The sequence below is a fragment of the Vipera berus genome (assembly GCF_964194415.1).
Source record: "Vipera berus genome assembly, chromosome: 17".
Taxonomy (NCBI): Eukaryota; Metazoa; Chordata; class Lepidosauria; order Squamata; family Viperidae; genus Vipera; species Vipera berus.
The window spans coordinates 6,663,541-6,681,040 of NC_138220.1; the positions used below are offsets into that span (position 1 = coordinate 6,663,541).

The following is a 17,500-nucleotide window of genomic DNA, read 5'->3' on the forward strand; positions in this document are numbered from 1 at the left end:
GGAGTCGGACGAGTCCCTGGCGCTCTCTGAGGGCTGGGAGGGGGAGCCCTCGGCTGCTTCAAGCCCAAGGCCTGGAGGGCGACATCGTCCAACCCGCCAAGACAGAACCATTTATTTTAAAGCAGGGCTCTTCAGACCCGGCCCTTTGATGGCTCCTGGACTTCAACTCCCAGAATTCCTCAGCCTGGCTGAGGAGTTCTGGGAGTTGAAGTCCAGGAGCCATCAAAGGGCTGAGTCTGAAGGGCCCTGCTTTAAAGTCACTGGACAGGGTGAAGTAACCAGGGGGAAGGAGAAAGGGAAAAGGTTTTATGGGGGGGGGAAACTTTGGATTCCAGCTTTGCCTTACTGCCACCACTTGGCTTTGGCTACAGATGGAGCTGGAGGGTCTGTCTTTTCCTAGAAGACCAAGCCGGAGCTGGGCTGCTTTCTCGTAGACGTTTCATGACCCAAACTGGGTCACATCATCAGGGATAGAAGGGAGCACCAGAAGGAAAGCCCCACTTCCTTCTAGCCCTGATGATGTGACCTAGTTGGGTCATGAAAGGTCTGCCAGAAAACCACCCAGCTCAGAGAGCACCAAGGACCCCACAGTTCTTTTCCTTCTCTCTCTTCCTTCCTTCCTTCCTTCCTTCCTTCCTTCTCCTTTCCACTCCTTTCTAGCCCTGATGATGTTCCCTAGTTGGGTCATGAAAGGTCTGCCAGAAAACAGGCAAGCTCAGAGGGCACCGAGGACCCCTCATTTCTCCTTCACTGATCCCTCTTGAAGTCATCCAGCTTATTGTGTTGCCCGCCTTGATGGGATTAAGCAACAGACTGCCTTACAGACTCTTTCTCCACAAAGGGCTAAATGTCCGAATGCGGATTTGGCACCGGGGGGGGGAAGCCACAACGGGTCACCCCGGACACCCGATGCCCCCCAGGGAACTCTCCAGTCTGCCTTAAGGGGCTTACATTCTTATACACCTTCAGGACCACAGGGGAAGGGTGGAAATCCAGCTGGAACTCATCCACCAGCACCGAAAGCTTCCTGATCTCCTCCGCCATGGCGTTTGAAACCTGGAGGGAACGGGACACGCGGGCGTAAGCGGGCAGGAACCCCGCTGCGTTTTCCTTTACTTTCCGGGAAAGCAAGCCCCCTCTCCCCCCCCCGATAAAATGGAGGCAACCGAGTCTGCAGATGTTTTGTCTTGTGAATCCCGAATCGGGGCTCTCTGATCACGGCAGAGACGGGCAACGATAAAGGTCCTCTGGAATCCCAGCTAAAAAAAAAGGCACGCCAGGCGTTTCCCGCCGGGGTCGCCTTTGCTCCTGGGAATCCAGCGGTCTAAAGCCGGCTTTGAAGGCAGGGAAAGGGCCTCACCTGGCGCTCCACCTCTTCCGTAAGTTCCTTGATTTTCAGCTTGTAGCTCTGGCTGAGCAGGTCCAGCTGTTTCTCTATGAAGCCCAGGCGCTCCTGGCGGTCGTCCCACTTCTCCAGGCAATAAACTCTGCAAGGCACGAGGGAGGGAGGGAGGGAGGGAGGGAGGAATCAAAGGAAGGAAGGAATCAAAGGAATTGAAGGAAGGGAAAGATGGAGGGGTTAGGGATCAAAGGAAGGAATCAAAGAAGGGAGGGAGGGAGGAAGGAATCAAAGGAAGAAAGGAAGGAAGGAAAGGAGGGAGGGAAAGGGAAGGAGGAAAGAAGGAAGCAAAGGAAGGAAGGAATCGGGGGAGGAATCGGAAGGAATCAAAGAGAGGGAGGGAGGGAGGGATCGAAAGAAGGAAGCGAAGGAAGAAAGGAATCAAAGGGAGAGAGGGAGGGAAAGAAGGAATCAAACGAAGGAATCGAAGGAAAAAAGGAAGGAAGGAATCAAAGGAATTGAAGGAAGGGAAAGATGGAGGGGAAGGGATCAAAGGAAGGAATCAAAGGAAGGAAAGAAGGAGGGGAAAGGGAAGGGAAATGGAAGGAAGGAATCAAAGGGAGGGAGGGAGGGAGGAAGGAAGGAAGGAATCGAAGGAAGAAATCAAAGGAAGGAAGGAAAGGGAGGGAAAGGGAAGGAGGAAAGAAGGAATCAAAGGAAGGGAGGGAGGGAGGAAGGAATCGAAAGAAGGCAGCAAAGGAAGGAAGGAATCAGGAAGGGAGGAATCGGAAGGAAGGAATCAAAGGGAGGGAGGGAGGGAAAGAGGAAGGAATCGAAGGAAAAAAGGAAGGAAGGAATCAAAGGAATGGAAGGAATGGAAAGATGGAGGGGAAAGGGAAGGGAAATGGAAGGAAGGAATCAATGGGAGGGAGGGAGGGAAAAAGGAAGGAATCGAAGGAAAAAAGGAAGAAAGGAATTGAAGGAAGGAAGGAAGGAAAGAAGGAGGGGAAAGGGAAGGGAGATGGAAGGAGGAAGGAAGGAATTGAAGGAAGGAATCGAAGGAAGGAAGGAAGGAAAGAAGGGAGGGAGGGAGGGAAAGGGAAGGAATGAATCGAAGGACGGGAGGAAAAAGGAGAGAAGAAACAAAGCACCCAGTTTCTAAACCAGCTGAAAGCCGGCAAAGGCCTTCTTGCTGTTGCTCCTTGATTCCAACTTTCACAAATCCTCCAGGGAATCCCCAAGGAGGCACCTCTGCTCCTGCGCGGCCACGTGGACCGAATCCATGATGTGCCGGACCTCCTCGGCAATCTGCTTGGCTCTGACCGTGTGCTGCTCAAACTTGGTCTTCACCGCAGACTGGGAGATGCACTCCTGCAGGGAAGAGGCAACTCAGCTCTCCTCACCCTCCCCCCCCCCCAAAAAAAAATTCAGCATCCTTTCCCCTGATTTGCCCCTCCCCCCCCGCCCTGGGCTAATTATTATCAGGTCAGACCCCGTAATAGTGTCCTTGGGGACTAGCGGCTTAATCAACAGTAACAATAGGCAAACCAGGGTCTTTAGGATGCCGCATTAGGAATCTACTTAATAATAGGCAGGATTATCTGCTTAAATAATATCCTTTGCTTCCGACTCTGGCACCAGATCAAATAATAATAATAATAACAAGAATAACAAGAAAAAGAAAAAGAAGAAGAAAAAGAAGAAGAAGTTGGAAGGGACCTTGGAGGTCATCTAGTCCAACCCCCTGCTCAGGCAGGAAACCCTATACCAGGGGTGTCAAACTCAATTTCATTGAGGGTTGCATCAGCATTGTGGTTGCCCTGGGGGGGGGGGCAGGTGGGTGCGGCCAGGGTGGGCGTAGCCTACTGGGTGGGCGTGGCTAGAGTGCGTATGGCCTACTGGGTGGGCGTGGCCAGCTCTACATCGTTCGCATCAAGGGTGCCTATGGGGGCCTGGGCAGGAGTGGGACAAGATCTGAGGGTCTCTGGCAGGAGGAGGGTCTCTGAGCCAGGGCCAAGGCAGTGGGGGCCGTTCCCTCACTGTTTCCAGGATGGCTTCGCGGGCCACATGAAACCACTTCGTGGGCCGGATCCAGCCCCCGGGCCTTGTGATTCACATGTCTGCCCTATACCAATGTTCTCGTAGTTCAAAAATGAGGGTTTATCAAAAGGAGGTGCATACAGATGAAAGAACCAGTGTAAAGTGCTCTGGGTAACATTGTTCACAGGGCCTTCTATTTGATTCTTCAGGATAGTTTCCAGATTTTTTTTTTGTTATTAATTACCAAGAAAAAAAAATCCTTTGCTTGCTAAAATATACAGCTTATATTAAAAAATTTAAACTGCAGGGTCTAGTTGTATTACAGGCCTAGTCCTATCATGTAAATTTAACAACATCACCATTGTTAAATTTAATGGCTAAATTGAGGAAATGGGTTAGAATTTACCACCCACATCTCTAAGCTCTGAAGAGCAGTGAAACTCACACACAAATGGATGGAAACTCACCAAGGAGAGAAGCAACCTAGAACTAAGGAGAAATTTCCTGACTGTGAGAACAATTAACCAGTGGAACCACCTGCCTCCAGACGCTGTGAATGCTTCCACACTGGAAGTTTTTAAGAAGACACTGGACAGCCATTTGCCTGAAATGGTCTAGGGTTTACTGCCTGAGCAGGGGGTTGGACTAAATGACCTCCAAGGTCCCTTCCAACATCATCACCCTAGCTATAAATATCAACGTCCAACAATGCACTTGCCTCAAATCTTCGCTCAAAATTCTGGAACTCAAACATCCTCACTTGGAAACCCTCCGCCAGTGCCCCACCTACAAAGAAAAAAACAAGCACCATCAGATTTGAACAGCAAAACAGGCCCACGTTTTGGGTTGTTTTAAAAAGAGTTCCTAGTCCTCATGGGCACCAAGGCAAACTGGAATAGCCAGGAGCAACGTCAAGTGTCATTTTTTTTTAAGGAGGAAGGGGTTGCTGATTTAGAAACAGGGAGAGCTTAGAGCAGTGTTTGTTTTTTCAATCTCCGCAACTTTTTAAGACTTGTGGGCCAACTCCCAGAATTCCCCAGCTAGATGTGCTGGCTGGGGAACTCTGGGAGTTGTAGTCCCCAGCCCATCTTACAAGTTGCCAAGGCTGAGAAACACTGGTTTAAGAGGGTCTCTCACCTCCTTCAGGCATACCCTGAGCCTTCTGGATGCGGGCGTTGAGGACCTCTTTCGCAGAGACAAAAAAGATGCGGTCGCCAGCCTGGGCCCGATCCACCACGCCCAGCTCGTCCACCAGGAAGCTGGTGCAGCGTTCCATGTGCTGCCGGCGAACCTGCAGGAGGGGATAGCGATAAGGGGTAGACAAGACAGGCCAATCTTCCTATATTCGGGGCCGCTCTCCTTCGGCAACCCCGGAGGAAGCCTCACCTCCTCCATGTATTCCGGTTCGGATGCCGAAGCGTCCCAGCGGTTGTTTAAAATGAAAATGTTTGGCCGAGAGAGGCGAGCGTTGACTTTGTGGAAGAACTGTTTCTCCTGGATTGGCCGAAAAGAAAACAACGAAAGACGACAACAATAACGAACGTCACAAAATGATCTTTGGCATAAAATTGGGGTTAAAATTAGCTTTGGGATAAAAAGCAACTTTGGGATAAAATGAGCTTGAAAAATCAGAATCAGAACAGAGCGGGAAGGGACCTTGCAGATCTTCCTAGTCCAGGGGTAGGCAACCTTTGGCTCTTTGATGACTCGTGGACTTCAACTCCCAGAATTCCTGAGAAAGCTGTGCTAGCTCAGGAATTCTGGGAGTTGAAGCCCACGAGTCATAAAAGAGCCAAGGTTGCCTACGGGTCCAACTCCTTGCTTAAGCAAGAATCCCAATGCAATTTCAGTCTCTTCTTAAAAGCCTCCAGTGATGGAGCACCCACAACGTCTGGTGGCAAGCTGTTCCACTGGTTAATTGTCCTCACTGTCAGGAAGTTTCTCCTTCGTTCCAGGTTGCTTCTCTCCTTGAGTAGTGTCCATCCGTGGTTTCTTGTCTTGCCTTCTGGTGCTTTGGAGAATAGGCAGGAAACCCACCCCACCTCTTCTTTGTGGCAGCCCCTCAAAGACTGGAATGTTGCTATAGTGTCACCCCTTCTTTTGTCCAGACTGGCCAAACCCAAATCCTGCAGCCGTTCTTCATTATGTTCTAGTCAGTGCTTTTTTTGTAAAAGAAAAAGGTGCCGGAACTCATACACGTCATACAACCCGCCTCGCCCTACCCTACAAGGTTCCATCCAAAAAAGGTGCCGGAACTCCGTTCTGAGCGTTCGATGACAAAAAAGGCCCTGGTTCTAACCATCTCGGTTGCTCTTCTCTGCGCCTTTCCCCAAAGTCTCAACATCTTTTTTTAAATCCATGTGGTGACCAAAACTGGATGCAGAATTCCAGCCGGGGCCTCCCTAAAGCTCTATAAAACGGTACTAACGCTTCGCACGATCTTGGTTCTTTCCCTCTCTTTATACGACCAAGGATTGTCTTAGCTTGTTTTGGCGGCTGCCACCGCACACAATTGGCTAAAAAAAAAAAGGAATCCTCTATTCAAAAACTCAACCTTTCTGCCCCCTCCTGCCCCCCGCTTCCCCAGGTTTCTCGAGCTGAGAGACCCAACCGTGTCTTCAATGAATTATTTTTTTAAAAAAAAACAACAGGAGTCGCAAACTCAGCTTTGCCACCGGTTGTGACGAGTGATGCGAAAGACAGAAAAACGAACAAATCCAGCTGGTCTCCTGTAATTCGCCAGCGCGCAATGCCCGGCTGTGTGTGTGTGTGTGTGCGTGTGTCCGGAAGCATGCTGCAACTTGGGTGATTCTTGCAAAAGCTTAGCTAAAAACAAAGGCCGGGAGGCAGGGCACGAAAGGGACCCGCTTTCTTACCGTCTGCATCAGGGTCGACTCGGAGTTGGCCACCAACACAAACACATCCGCATCCAAGCAGAATTTATCAATCCAGCTATCCAGCTCGGTGGTGACGTCAATCCCAGGGCTAATAAACATATATTAAGAAACACAGAACTGAGGTCGTAATTTACACGCTGAAATGGTGTTCTCTTCACACACACACACACACACACACACACACACACACACACACAAACACAGGTCCTCTAGCTCTAGGATGGTGGTAGGCAACCTGGGCTCTTTTATGACTCGTGCACTTCAACTCCCAGAATTCCTCAGCCAGCATGGGGGAACTATGACCCCCTTCATGACTCATGAACTTCAACTCCCAGAATTCCTCAGCCACAGTGGGGGGAACTACGACCCCCTTCATGACTTGTGGACTTCAACTCCCAGAATTCCTCAGCCACCGTGGGGGAATTATGGCCCCTTCATGACTCGTGGACTTCAACTCCCACAATTCCTCAGCCAGCATGAGGGAATTATGGCCCCTTCATGACTTGAGGACTTCAACTCCCAGAATTCCTCAGCCAGCATGGCTCAGCTTGGAAACCTCTCTTTCCCCTCAGCACGGCTGCCTCAGGAATTCTGGGAGTTGAAGTCCACCAGTCATAAAACAGCCACTCACCTGTCCATCAAAACGAGATCGTCCTTGAGCAAAGGGCACTTGGAATTCGGCCACATGACGCTGACCAGACCCCCGGCGGTCAGCAATTCGTCCTGGTGGAGGGCGTGAGCCAGCTGGTTGACCGTCTGGTGCAGGAGAAAGAAAGGAAGACAAGACCGAGGAAATCGTTACGAAGAGGTTTTTTTTTTAAAAAAAATAATAATAATGCAAGAATTAAATAATAATAATAACCCACTGGACAACGTAGGTGACGGCTGGATTAAAAAATAAAAATAAATCCGGTTTTGAAGTAATGGGTCACCCACACCGCCATCTATGTGAGGGCTCTCCGACCTTGGCAACTTGTAAGCCTGGTGAACGTCAACTCCCAGAATTCCCCAGCGTTGCTGGGGAATTCTGGGAGTTGACGTTTACCAGGCTTACAAGTTGCCAAGGTCGGGGAGTCCCGATTATGTCGGCCAGCAGCCTCCAGCAGCTCTAGGTGTTCAGAGAATGTAATTCCTCCACAAGTTTCTCTGATCCTCAATTTGGGGCTGGTTCCCACGTTATACCTTGACACTCTTCCTCTCCTCGGAGCCTTCGGTGAGGAGAAAAGCATCCTGTCCGTCCGTCCCTTCCACTCTCAGGAAGCAATTGGTGGTGTGGCCGATCCCAGACGGAAGGACTTTATCCCACAGCATGGCGTTAATCACCGTACTTTTCCCATTGCTCGTCCTAAAAACGGCAAAGCACGGACGGTCACTTCCTCCCACTTTATCCTCAGCACGACCCTGCGAGGTAGTCGATTGTCCAGAGGCGGGGACTTTTCCGAGAGCCTCGCCGCCTCGCTTTGGGAAGGCGTCGAGTTCTGAACTCGGGGGGAAGCAAAAACGTGCCCGCCGTGGACAATTTGAGCTGGACTCCTTCCAGCCAGCTTTGCAGGCTGGACTCAAGAACCGTTTCATTTCATTTTATTAAATTTATATGCCGCCCTTCTCCCTGAGGACGCAGGGTGGCTCAATACAATAAAAATTAAAAAAACATAAGTAAAAAATTTAAGAGAGAATTAAACAATAAATACAAAATTACAAAACAATTTAACCCAATAAAAAGCCTAATTAAAAATCGTAGTCAGTCCAGGCCCGCTTGTTGGAACAACCACGTCTTCAGGTCACGGCGGAAGGACCGAATCATGGGGGATGTAGTCCAGCCCCCCTTGGGAGAGCCCCAAGCTTCCCCGGTGCCAGCAACCCGACTCACCGTCCAAAGAAAGCCACCTTCATGTGCCGCCTGGCCAGCACCTCGCTGATCCCGCTGACCTTGGACAGGTAGCCTTTGACCTCCGACACCTGCTCCTCTGTGGTGACCGGGTCAAGCTCGCCGTTCTTGTGCGTTTCTGGAAAAACAGCAATATATTGTGCGGGGAGGGGAGTGGATGGAAGGCCGCCAACTCCGCTTCCAGACAGTTCTTAAAACAGCAAATACAGGGAAAAAAGGACATTTTCCCAGCAAAAAAGAAAAAAAACAACAATGCCAAGCTAAAACAAGAACGGGAGAACTCTCCGTCCGCTTCGGAACTACAAGTCCCAGCGTCCCTCTGCACTGCCCGGGTTGGTTAAAGTTGCCATTCACTGTGCTGCCACCATGTGGTAATAATAATAATAATAATAATAATAATAATAATAATAATAATAATAATAATAATAATAATAATAAGAAGAAGAAGAAGAAGAAGAAGAAGAAGTTGGAAGGGACCTTGGAGGTCATCTAGTCCAACCCCCTGCTAAGGCAGGAAACCCTATACCATTTCAGACAAATGGCTGTCCAGTCTCTTCTTAAAAGCTTCCAGTGTTGGAGCATTCGCCACTTCTGGAGGCAGGTGGTTCCACTGGCTAATTTTTCTAACTGTCAGGAAGTTTCTCCTTAGTTCTAGGTTGCTTCTCTCCTTGATGAGTTTCCATCCGTTGCTTCTTGTCCTGCCTTCAGGCGCTTTGGAGAAGAGCTTGACTCCCTCTTCCTTGGGGCAGCCCCTGAGATACTGGAAGGCTGCTATCATGTCGGTCCTAGGCCTTCTCTTCATTAAACTAGACATACCCAATTCCAGCAACCGTTCCCTATATGTTTTAGCCTCCAGTCCCCTGATCATCTTTGTTGCTCTTCTCTGTACTCTTTCTAGAGCAAGGGTCTTCAAACTTGGCCCTTTTATGACTTGTGGACTTCAACTCCCAGAATTCCTCAGCCAGCATGCCTGGCTGAGAAATTCTGGGAATTGAAGTCCACAAGTCATAAAAGGGCCAAGTTTGAAGACCCCTGTTCTAGAATCTCGACGTCTTTTTTACATCGTGGTGACCAAAACTGGATGCAGTATTCCAGGTGTGGCCTTACCAAAGCATTGTAAACTGGTATTAGTACTTGACCTGATCTTGATTCTATCCCTCTGTTAATGCAGCCTAGCACTGTGTTGGCTTTTTTGGCAGCTGCAGCACACGGCTGGCTCATATTTAAGTGGTTGTTTTGGGGGAAATTATAATATCCTAACTTGACTTGGTCAGCCAAGCCCTCCTCCTCTGTGACTCCTACTCTCCTCCTCCTTCTCCTGACTCTGTGCCTTCACCCCTCCCCTTCCTGGGACGGACTTCCTCCTCCTTCTCCCTCGGTGATTCTCCTCCTCTATAACCGGCAGATACACGTGCAGACACTGTGGGTCGTTACTGTCTTTTGACCTTGAAAATCCCGTCTATGCATCCTCTCCCTCACCTTGTCTGCTGCAATCTTCTCTGCATGTAAATAAAGGTACTTCTGGATGATAAAAGGTACTTTCATGAGTTCTGCTATCTGGGAAGGGCTGTTAACGGTGATAATATCCGCCTATACAGACCAAGCACAGGGGTCTTAGCAAGGGGATAAATCATTAAACGACAGCCTGATCCAGAATATTCACAGCCTGCAGAAAACCTGGACCGAAATCTAGCCGGCTCGGCACACCGGTATGGAGGACGGCCAGACTGGAGGCAGGAGACTGAGACGAAATTTAGGAAAGAAAGTTTTTAAGAACTTGAGAAATACGGGTAACAGATTCGGCTCTTTCCTTCCTTCGGTTGTGTCAGGACCCCACCCCAATCCACATCTTAGGAAAGAAAGAACTCTTGAAAACAGAAATTGTCCAAAAGGAGCTTTTACTAAAACATGTTTGGAGATGGAAATACTAGACAGGATCTGAAACTGTGTTACAGTTTGGTACGCTTTTAAAGAGTCCCTGGTCGAACCTCCTCCCTTTACATCGGGGAGGACTGTGTAGAGAGAGTTTCCTCCTTTAAATTTCTGGGAGTCTACCTCTGTGAAGATCTGACCTGGAAAGTTAACACAACCCAGGTGGCTAGAAAGGCCCAACAGAGGCTTCACTTTCTTAGGATCTTGCGGAAGAACAGGGTAGAACAACAGCTAATGACCCTCTTTTACCGGTCTACCATAGAGAGCGTCCTCTCGTATGGTATTGTGGTTTGGTATGCTGGTCTGACAGCCGCGGATAGGAAAGTATTACAGAGGGTAGTGAGCACAGCACAAGACATTGTGGGCTGTTCCCTGACACCACTGGATGACCTCGCCAGGGCTCGTTGCCTTGGAAGAGTGAGGAAGATTCTCAGGGATGACTCACACCCTGGACGGTATCTCTTTACTCTCCTACCATCCGGTAGCAGATATAGGAATATAGCCAGCCGTACCAACAGGCTTAAAAATAGCTTTTATCCGTGGGCTGTTAGGCTTTTAAATGGGACATAATCCTATGCAGAATTGACTTGGGAGGCCGGTGTGTGTAGTTGGTTCACATGGTGTGGTGGGATGGAGGGTTTGTTGTCACTGTGTGTTGGGGGGAGAGAGCACGGGGGGAGGCTCAGCTAATCTCAATGTACACATGTTGTACTTTGACAATAAAGGTTTATTATTCAAGCCATCTGGTTTGTCCCGGATCAATTAAAATTCAGGTGTCAAATCCTTCCGTGGGAAAGAGGGAACTCTCACGTCTTTACGACAATTACTCCCTTCCTTTAGAGATTTAAATCGGAGATACAAACCAGATCTCTTCCCCCCCCCCTTTTCCTTTGTTGTTTTAGTTCAAAGGTTTTCCCCCCTGGAAGTTTTTAAGAAGAGACTGGACAGCCATTTGTCTGAAATGGTATAAGGTTTCCTGCCTGAGCAGGGGGTTGGACTAGATGACCTCCAAGGTCCCTTCCAACTTTATTATTATTATTATTATTGTCTTTGAAGACAGCCTCCGCGGCAATCTGAATAAACATCCTTGCGCCTATTAACATCTTCTCTTCCCCTCCTTGGAAAAATGTCAGAATCCAGTGGGGATGTAAGATTTTTAGAACATAGATATAGGATTTTATGAATGGGATATAAATGGATTCTGACAGGTTGTTTGTTCTCTCACGGCCCGATTTAAGATTGTAAACCCCTCGGGGGTAGGGACTCGTGTTTAAATCCGGTATTATAAATATGGGGAAAAAAACAAACTAGAAAGGGCACCCCAGTTTAAGAACAGAATAAAAGCTGGACTTCCGGTGGCTCCGCGGCGACGGAGACAGCCTTCCCGGGCTGCCCGCGGCTCAGCTGAGTGATTTTCGCCCGAAACAGCGCCGATCAGCTGTTCGGGCGAATTTGAAGCCCCCTCCTCGGGAGAAGAGGAGGGGGCGAGCTCCCAGGTAGGGGTAGAGTTCTCCAGGGCCGCCTGAGCTTATGGCTTGGGCGGCTGAAGGATTGAACTCCCCCGTAGCCTGGGCTGCTCCCAGCTGGCCGGCGCCTCTGCTCCTGATTTCTTGGAGCAGAGCCAGGCGTCTGCGACCACCCCTGCCTGAAGGAATGACTATGGATTAAAGGAGCAGGTAGAGCGATACAAGAGGAAAAGGTTTATATTTTACTCTCCAGCTTGATGGACTTTTTTGAATTATAAATCTGAAGTGAAAGTGTGTCACATTTGGTAAAAGATGGCGGCTAAACCACCCCCTAAAACTCTTCGGAGTGCTGGAACTTCTCCTGTGCAACAATCATTACTGCAGGCGCTGCATCCTCCTGATGTATTGACATCAAAGGACTTACAAGATGCTCTTGAAAAACATGCCCAGGTAATTTTGGAATCAATTAATGATAGATTTGTACAGATGGAGGAGAAATTGGAGAAATTGGAGGAGAGAATGGAGGAGAGGATGGAACAGAAGTTCAGAGTGATGAAGGCAGACATCTTGTCTTCAGTGTGTAAAGTGGCTCGCTGTGTGGAAGAATTGGAGGAAAAGCTAGAAGATTTGACTCAAAAGAATGCTATATTAGAAGCAAAAGTATTGGAGAATGAAGATAAAGTGGAAAAGGAACTGAGTCTTGCTCAATATTACCAGATGCAGTTTGCCATTAGAGTTAGAGGCTTAAAGGAGAATACCAAGGAAGATCTAAAGCAGCTGGTTTCTGAGGCTTTTGAAGTAGTGTTGAAACAGCCAGCATCTGAAATAAAAGGAGGCATGGATAAAGTGTTTCGTGTGAATTCATGGATTGCTAGACAGAGAAAGTTGCCTAGAGATGTGGTGGTATATTTTGCAAAAAGGGAAACTAGAGATGAAGTTATACGAGCTGCTTATGATACTAAAGTTGTGATTGCTAATCAAGAAGTTTTGGTCTTAAAAGAAATTCCTCCAAAGATTTTAAGGAGAAGGAAGGATTTTACATTTCTTGTGCAAGAGCTCAAGCAACGAGATATAAGGTTTAGATGGGAGATCCCAGCTGGGTTGATGGTGACGCACGAAGGTAAAAGGTACCGTCTGGTTACTGTGATGCAAGCGCGTGATTTCTATAATAATGTTTTAAATGCAACGCCATTAACACCTCTGGAAGCTGAAAAGGGATCTGGAGAAGGAGTGCATCAAGAGGTCGAAGGTGGTCAGATAGAAGACAACGGTGTTGGAAGAGATCAAGATACAACTTCGTCGGATGATTCTATAGAACAGAGGGTGACGCGTGCTGCTGCAAAACGATCTAAGAAGAGAAAATAGCAGGATTTGCAGAAGTATATGGAATTTCTATGACGTATTCATAGTCAAGTATGGGAGGTGGGAAAAGATTTGGGTGTAGACGCAATATATTTTTTATATGTGGTGGTTTTGTGGAAAGGGTGAGTTTTTTTTGGATTAAAGTTTGGTGGAATATATAGAAGATTTCCAAATGGAGGTTAAAGTTTTGTTCGCAATTTTTTTTTATTGTTTGGAATAATTATAGATGTGCTGGAAGAGGAACGGCCGATTACAGAAGAGTGGACTTTAAAGTTTTCTGATTTGGTTGAGGTGGCGAAGATTTTGGTTAATTTGAAAGATTATTTGTAAGAACGTTATATCATGGAATGGACAAAATGAATGGAGTCTATTTAGGACAAGTATAGGCTGAGAAGTATTATATAGTATTTGAATAATTCCTCTTTCCTTTTTTTTCTGTTTTTTTTTCTCTTTTTATTTTGGGGTTTTTTTTCTTGTTTTTAAGGTATATTTAATATTATTAAGGTTTGTTTTATTCTATATAAGCTAGAAAGTGTTTCTTGTTTATTTTAGTTTTTTATATATATTTAATATTGCCAAGGGTTGGTTTATCTTATATAAGCTAGAGAGTGATGGATTTTAGAATTTATAGTTGTTAGTACATGGTTGCTTATGTTTGCCTTTCTTTTTTCTTTCTTTTTATATATATACCTTGTATTCAGCTCTGGGAAGTCGGGGGGGGGGGGGAGGGGGGGAGGCAGGGGGGGGGAGGAGGGAGGGAGGGAGGGGGGGAGGTAGGGGGGGAGGAGGGAGGGGGAAGGGGGGTTTTTTAAAGGAAAATTGTATTTTAAAACTTTTCAATAAAAAAAAAAAAAGAACAGAATAAAAGCTGAACCAACAAGCGCCACGAAGACGACAAGGATAGCTGAAGAAAAACCCAACACAAAAGTGGCGAGCAAAAAAGTCAGAAACGAAGAAGGCCCCGGATTCAAATCCTAACCTCAGCTAGCAAAATATCGCTTTGGAAGAGACACTCGTGCTTCCGGTCTCCTTGGTTCTGCGGGCGTTCGTTCCCGCGGGCGCCCAAGCCAGCAAGCTCTGCGGCGCGTGAGGCCAACTCACCTTCCAGAAACACGGAGCTCTCCTGGATGTAAGCCGCCAACTGTTCAAAGATGCCATTTATTTTTTTCTTGGCTGTGACAAAATGCTTCAGCGGGGAGGCACTGACGTCCGCCATATGTCTCTTGTCCTTTTTGCTAGCGACGATGGACTTAGAGCGGACGAAGAGCAGGGACATTGTGCTAGGAGGGGAAAACATATGGATTAGGCAGAGGGAGGAAGAAAAGGGGTTAACAGAATAAGGGAAGGGACCTTGGAGGTCTTCTAGTCCAACCCCCTGCTCAGGTAGGAGACCCTATATCAGGGATAGGCAACCCTGGCTCTTTTATGACTCATGGACTTCAACTCCCAGAATTCCTGAGCCAGCCCTATACCATTTCAGACAAATGGTTGTCCAGTCTCTTCTTAAAAACTTCCAGTGTTGGAGCATTCACAGCATCTGGAGGCAGGTTGTTCCGCTGGTTAATTGTTCTAACAATCTGAAAGTTTCTCCTTAGTTCCAGGCTGCTTCTCTCCTTGATTCGTTTCCATTCGTTGCTTCTTGTCCTTCCCTTCTGGCACTTTGGAGAATGGCTTGACTCCCTCTAAGTTTACCTTAGTTTATAACGGATGGAAACTAGTCAAGGAGAGAAGCAACCTAGAACTAAGGAGAAACTTCCTGACAGTCAGAAAAATTAACCAGTGGAACCACCTGCCTCCAGAAGTGGGGAATGCTCCAACACTGGAAGTTTTTACGAAGAGACTGGACAGCCATTTGCCTGAAATGCTATAGGGTTTCCTGCCTGAGCAGGGGGTTGGACTAGATGACCTCCAAGGTCCCTTCCAACTTTTATTATTATTATTATTATTATTATTATTATTATTATTATTATTATTATTATTATTATTATTATTATTATTATTATTATTACAACTCACCACTGGCTCCAGATAAACATGCTAAAGAAATCATTGTATTTTCCACAACACGCTTGAAGTCCAGGCAAATGCCAAATTTCCTAACTCTATTAAAGGGGTCGTGGAAAAGTTCCATGTTACGAACTCACCAGGTTTCCCAAATCGAAGGAGCAAAAAGGCCGGATTTCTGGGAGAATGCTAGAAGGAAGCTCACCTGTATTTTTCATTGCTCTGAAACCTCTAGGCCAGGGGTCTTCAAACCTGGCCCTTTGATGACTTGTGGACGTCAACTCCCAGAATTCCTTAGCTAGGCACGCCTGGCTGAGGAATTCTGGGAGTTGAAGTCCACAAGTCATCAAAGGGCCAAGTTTGAAGACCCTTGCTCTAGGACTCAGCGGTAGGCAACCTCGGCTCTTTTATGACTCGTGGACTTCAACTCCCAGAATTCCTGAGCCAGCCATGCTGAGGGGAAAGGGAGAGGTTTCCATGCTGAGCTATGCTAGCTGAGGAATTCTGGGAGTTGAAGTCCACGAGTCATGAAGCAGCCAAAGTTTCCTCCATGCTGGCTCAGGAATTCTGGGAGTTGAAGTCCACGAGTCATGAAGGGGGCCATAGTTCCCCCATGCTGGCTCAGGAATTCTGGGAGTTGAAGTCCATGAGTCATAAAAGAACCGAGGCTGCCTACCCCTGCTCTAGGTTTTTCTTGCCAAAATTACCCTGTTGAGGATCAGAGTCGGAGTTAGCAGCACCCAAACCAGAGTCCAATCAGTCCCAACTTTGAAATGCCCCCAAGTGCACTTACTATTAAGATGCAAGCAGGAGTTTTCATAAGCTAAGCATGGTTACCATTTTCTTTCCTGAGCCGGAGAGGGCAAGCGGGTGGTCTAAGAAAAGGAAATTTAGAAAATGGAGGTGGTGAAGTCTGAAATGGCTTGAACTTCACCATGAGCAAGCCAATGGCCATAAATCACCATAATATAAAACACATTTCGGCTTCTTCCTTACAGAATGTATATTTTACAACTATAATTCACCTATAAACAGACGATCCCCAGGCAGGCTATCAACCAAGAGACCTTTTCACCTCTGACAAGATTTTCCACCATTGAATCAACCTGAATGGCTCAGTTTTAGAGACGCTTCCCTGCCAATCCTGGAATACTCCCATCATGCACCGCCTGGGGGTGAGGGTCCATGAAGCACTGCCCGGGGGAGTGTGTGGCGGTCTATCATGCACTGCCCAGGGGAATGTGTGGAGGTTCATCATGCACTGCCCAGGAGAGTGTGTGGAGGTCCATCATGCACTGCCCAGGGGAGTGTGTGGAGGTCCATCATGCACTGCCCAGGGGAGTGTGTGGAGGTCCATCATGCACTGCCCAGGGGAGTGTGTGGAGGTCTATCACGCGCTGCCCAGGAGTGTGTGGAGGTCCATCATGCACGGCCCAGGGGAGTGTGTGGAGGTCCATCATGCACTGTCCAGGGGAGTGCCGGAGCTCCATCATGCACTGCCTGGGGGAACATGTGGAGGTACATCACGCACTACCCAGGGGAACATGCGGAGGTCCATCATGCACTGCCCAGGAGAGTGCTAGAACTCCATCGTGCACTGCCCAGGGGAGCATATGGAGGTCCATCATGCACAGCCCAGGAAAGTGTGTGAAGGTCCATCATGCACTGCCCAGGAGTGCTAGAACTCCATCATGCACTGCCCAGGGGAGCATATGGAAGTCCATCATGCACAGCCCAGGAAAGTGTGTGAAGGTCCATCATGCACTGCCCAGGAGAGTACTAGAGCTCCATCATGCAGTGCCCGGGGGAGCACGTGGAGGTCCATCATGCACAGCCCCCTCCGCGGCCCCCACCAACCCGTCCCCCTTCCTGTCACGTGGGGCCCCCAAAACAGCCCCCTCCAAAGCAAAACCGGCCTGCAACTTGCCTCCGAGCTGTCACCTGCGTTCACACGTGCACCGCCTCAGACACGTGTCCCCCTGGCGCACCTGAGGGGCCCCGCTCGGCTCCCTCGGGCCGGGAAGGGGCAAAAGGGGGCGAGAGCAGTTAAACGAGCCCCACCTTCTCCGCGACCACCCCTCTCTATTCCCGGCGGAGGGCTGAATTAACCCTCCGAGAAGCCGCGTGTCACGTCTAGACCCGCCGACTCGCGTCGCAGCCCACTCGACGCGCCTCACCTTCACCTGCCTTCTGCCTCAGCCGCTCGCCTAAAGCGCCCCGGGAAACGTCAGAGGGCGCGACGGGAGGTGACGTCACGCCGGACGCGACGGCCACGCCCCGCCGTCTCCTGGGAATTGAAGTCCGGCAGCTGTTTATATGTGTGTCTGTATATATGCAGGGCTTTTTTTGTCATAGAACGCTCAGAAGGGAGTTCCGGCATCTTTTTTGGATGGAACCTTGTAGGGTAGGCAAGGCAGGTTGTATGACACGTGTAAGTTCCGGCACCTTTTTCTTTTACAAAAAAAGCACTGTATATATGTGTGTGTATATGTATGTATGTATGTGTATATATATATACATACATATTTGTGTAAATTATTTGTGTAAATTATTTGTGTAAATTTGTGAACTG

General features: G+C 48.3%; 1 protein-coding gene across 1 annotated transcript in view; it reads right to left on the bottom strand.

Annotated features, from left to right (window-relative positions):
- MFN2 (mitofusin 2) overlaps window positions 1-17,172 on the bottom strand; it is a 25,923-nt gene extending 8,751 nt beyond the window's left edge. The window contains exons 1-13 of the mRNA XM_081341518.1: window positions 17,106-17,172; window positions 15,722-15,803; window positions 14,026-14,204; window positions 8,147-8,282; window positions 7,459-7,621; window positions 6,908-7,032; window positions 6,256-6,364; window positions 4,766-4,873; window positions 4,517-4,670; window positions 4,098-4,165; window positions 2,589-2,710; window positions 1,361-1,487; window positions 871-1,056 (exon numbers count right to left, since the gene is read on the bottom strand). Coding sequence (XP_081197644.1) covers window positions 871-1,056; window positions 1,361-1,487; window positions 2,589-2,710; window positions 4,098-4,165; window positions 4,517-4,670; window positions 4,766-4,873; window positions 6,256-6,364; window positions 6,908-7,032; window positions 7,459-7,621; window positions 8,147-8,282; window positions 14,026-14,200 — 1,473 coding nt within the window. The 5' untranslated portion in view covers window positions 14,201-14,204; window positions 15,722-15,803; window positions 17,106-17,172. The remainder of the gene's footprint in view (window positions 1-870; window positions 1,057-1,360; window positions 1,488-2,588; window positions 2,711-4,097; window positions 4,166-4,516; window positions 4,671-4,765; window positions 4,874-6,255; window positions 6,365-6,907; window positions 7,033-7,458; window positions 7,622-8,146; window positions 8,283-14,025; window positions 14,205-15,721; window positions 15,804-17,105) is intronic.
- Window positions 17,173-17,500: the final 328 nt, after the last annotated feature.